Genomic DNA, 2,815 nt, shown 5'->3' on the forward strand with positions numbered 1-2,815 from the left:
GGATGGTTCCCACCCTCCCTCCCTCGCAGATGGTTTATGGAGGGCCCACGCATGCCAGGCACCATGTGAGATGGGGCAGAGTCAGCCCTGGCCTCCCAGAGCCCATAGTCTCACAGGAAAGATGGGGGGGTCGGGGGGAGACCAAGCAGGCCTGGGGTGGGGATGTAGGGGCACCAGGAGGCCCAGAGGAGAGGCCTGACCCAGCCTGGGGCTTGGGTGGGAGTGGGGCCAGGAAGGGTCGGAGGCAACCTGAACCAGTGCTGTGCCCAGCGAGAGTGCTCTCATTGCCCCCATCTGACCCAGAAAGGCTGAGTCACTGCCCCAGGCTGCACAGCCAGAAAGTGGCCAGGCCAGACTGCAAACCCAGGTCTGTGCATCTCCCAAGGGGTCCCATCCGCTCCTCTGCTCTCCTGCCCGGTGCGTGGGAGTCAGCCGGGGAGGAGCCAGGCAGAGCAGAGGGAACTGTTTGTGCCCCAGCCTACAGGGCGTGTGGTGTGCCAGGCTCGAGGGGAGCTGGGTGTGGGCTGTTGGAACAGAGGCTGGAGCTCCTCCCAACCCCCTGGCCAAGACCCCGAGTCGTGGGGCAGTGGGTCTTAGGCCACGTCCAGCAGGGTGAGGGCCTGTGGTCCAGGGACATCCGTCTGATGTCAGTGAGCCCCTCCCCTTCCCCTTCTCATGGTCAGATGCAGAAGCTGAGCTAAGACCGTGACTCTCAATCCCAGAGGAGATAAGGAGGCAAGTGCTGGGCAGGAGAGGTGGCTGCTGGTGGTACCCCATGATCATCACTGGGTTGGTGGCCCCAGCACCATCCCTAGCCCCAGGACCTTTCCTAGACCCCCTCCCTCTTCATCCCCCAGCCTGGAAAGTCAAGGGCACACCTTTCTCCCCATCAGCTGCAGGACTAGGATCATTACAGGAATCTTAGGTACCATTACCTGTCCTGGGCCCTATGGATGTCGTCACTCCCTGCCTCCGGCAGCCCTTAGGAAGTGGGGACCATTATCCTCTCCCGGCCCAGAAGGGGAAACTGAGGTTCAGAGAAGCTGAGCCACTTACAGGGAAGTGGCAGAGCTGGGATTTTAGCCCAGGCAGTCCAGCTCCAAGGGCAAGGGGCAGGGCAGGTGTCTGGAGGAGGAGGACAGAACCCTTGCAGAGGCCCTAAGGCCAGACCATACTTCTGTAGGTGAGGATCTGGGAGGAGGCCCTGAGCCTAGAGTGGCGTGATCAGGGAAGCAATGGGAGGAGGTGATGGCGGGAGGTGACGGGGCAGGACATGCAGGGCTTGGGAAACCTCGGGGAGGTCTTTGGCTTTTACCCCCAGTGAGATGGGAGCCCCGGTAAATTCTGAGCAGAGAAGGGTGGTGACTTGGCCCAAGTGTTCAGAGGTGCCTTCTGTCGGCCGTGGTGGGTAGAGGCAGAGGTAAAAGCTGGGTGAGCAGGGTGCAGTGACTGAGCTGGGCAGGCAGGAGATGCCAAGCTGACGAGGACGATCCTAACTGTAACCGGCAGCTGACAGCTGCGCACCTGCCAGGTACCAGGCTTTGTCGTGCGTAGGACTCAACCCCAACAGTGGGGACAGTCCCTGGCTAGCCTTTGTTGTCTCCAGGGCAGGCCTCAAGTTTCTGAGCCTCAGTTTCCTCATCTGTGTACTGGGGACAGGCCCGGACAGGACTCAGGAGGGTGTCTTAACCTCTGGGGAGCCTTAAGGCTGAGGATGGTTCTGGGGGCCCCGCTGCTGGGCGGGGTTGGGGGGCAACCACTGCCCCTCACGCTGCCCCGGGCCTGTGTGTGCAGGGCGGCGACGCAATGTGAACTGCCTGAAGAACGTGGTGATCTGGTATGAGGACCACAAGCACCGCTGCCCCTACGAGCCGCACCTGGCTGAGCTGGACCCCACCTTCGGCCTGTACACCACGGCTGTGTGGCAGTGTGAAGCCGGGCACCGCTACTTCCAAGACCTGCACTCCCCCCTGAAGCCGCTCAGTGACTCGGACCCTGAGAGTGACAAAGGTGGGTCTGCTGGGGGAGCAGGGAGGGCGCACCATGGCCTGCGGGGTCTGGGGCCCTGCCAGCATCAGGCCAGCATCACAGACCTCACAGCAAGTAACACGGCCCTGACGTTGGGTGATCTTGCCGTCCTTGAGTCCTTACAGAGCCCGAGAGCTGGTCCCCATTCTGCGAAGGGACCACCAGGGCGTGACGCAGTGTGCCCGAGGTCAGGGGCAGGCAGAGCTGGGATCCAGGAACCCAGCTCAGTGGCTGGAGGGCCTGGCAGGTGCTGGGCCTCTCCTGGCCTCTTTGTTCTCCTTTACTTCTCCGCCTCTTTCTCAGGAACCTCATCCTCTTGCCCTCCCTGCAGCCTGTTCTCCTTCTCCCTGTGCCCCATTCTCTGCTCTTGACCTTTCTCTGGTCAAGAAGACCAGAGACCCACTTCCCCCTCCTATCTTTCTGTATTTCGTCCTCACTCTTTCTGCCCCCAACATCATCTCATGCCTTTTCCTTCTACCCCCCACTGTCTCTCCTCCATCTCACTCCCCTTTTCATCCCTTTATCCCTCCCCAACCACTGGCCCCGCATGCTCATCTCTCACTGCCCCAGTCCTTCACCTGCCATTCCACGTCGCATGCATGCACGCACACACACACACACGTGAGCCAGCGGCCTGCTCAGGACTAGGAGGGCCCCGTTGGCTCTGGTGGGGGAGCAGAGGAGACGTTGTGGGTGGTGAGGGGCTGCCCACCTGCCTCAGGAGCTTGGCACCAGAAGAAACCTGGGGCCCACTGCCAGGCACCCTGCTGGAGCTGAGGGTGGGGTC

The 2,815-nt window shown here is 61.8% G+C and overlaps 1 protein-coding gene across 1 annotated transcript in view; it reads left to right on the top strand.

Moving 5' to 3' along the window:
• ZNF653 (zinc finger protein 653) overlaps positions 1-2,815 on the top strand; it is an 18,822-nt gene that overhangs the window by 4,930 nt on the left and 11,077 nt on the right. Inside the window, 1 exon segment of the mRNA XM_010828495.1 lies at positions 1,714-2,010. Within this exon segment, the coding sequence (XP_010826797.1) occupies positions 1,714-2,010 (297 nt within the window).

Source organism: Bison bison, unplaced genomic scaffold (genome assembly GCF_000754665.1).
Source record: "Bison bison bison isolate TAMUID 2011002044 unplaced genomic scaffold, Bison_UMD1.0 scf7180017864492, whole genome shotgun sequence".
Classification (NCBI taxonomy): Eukaryota; Metazoa; Chordata; class Mammalia; order Artiodactyla; family Bovidae; genus Bison; species Bison bison.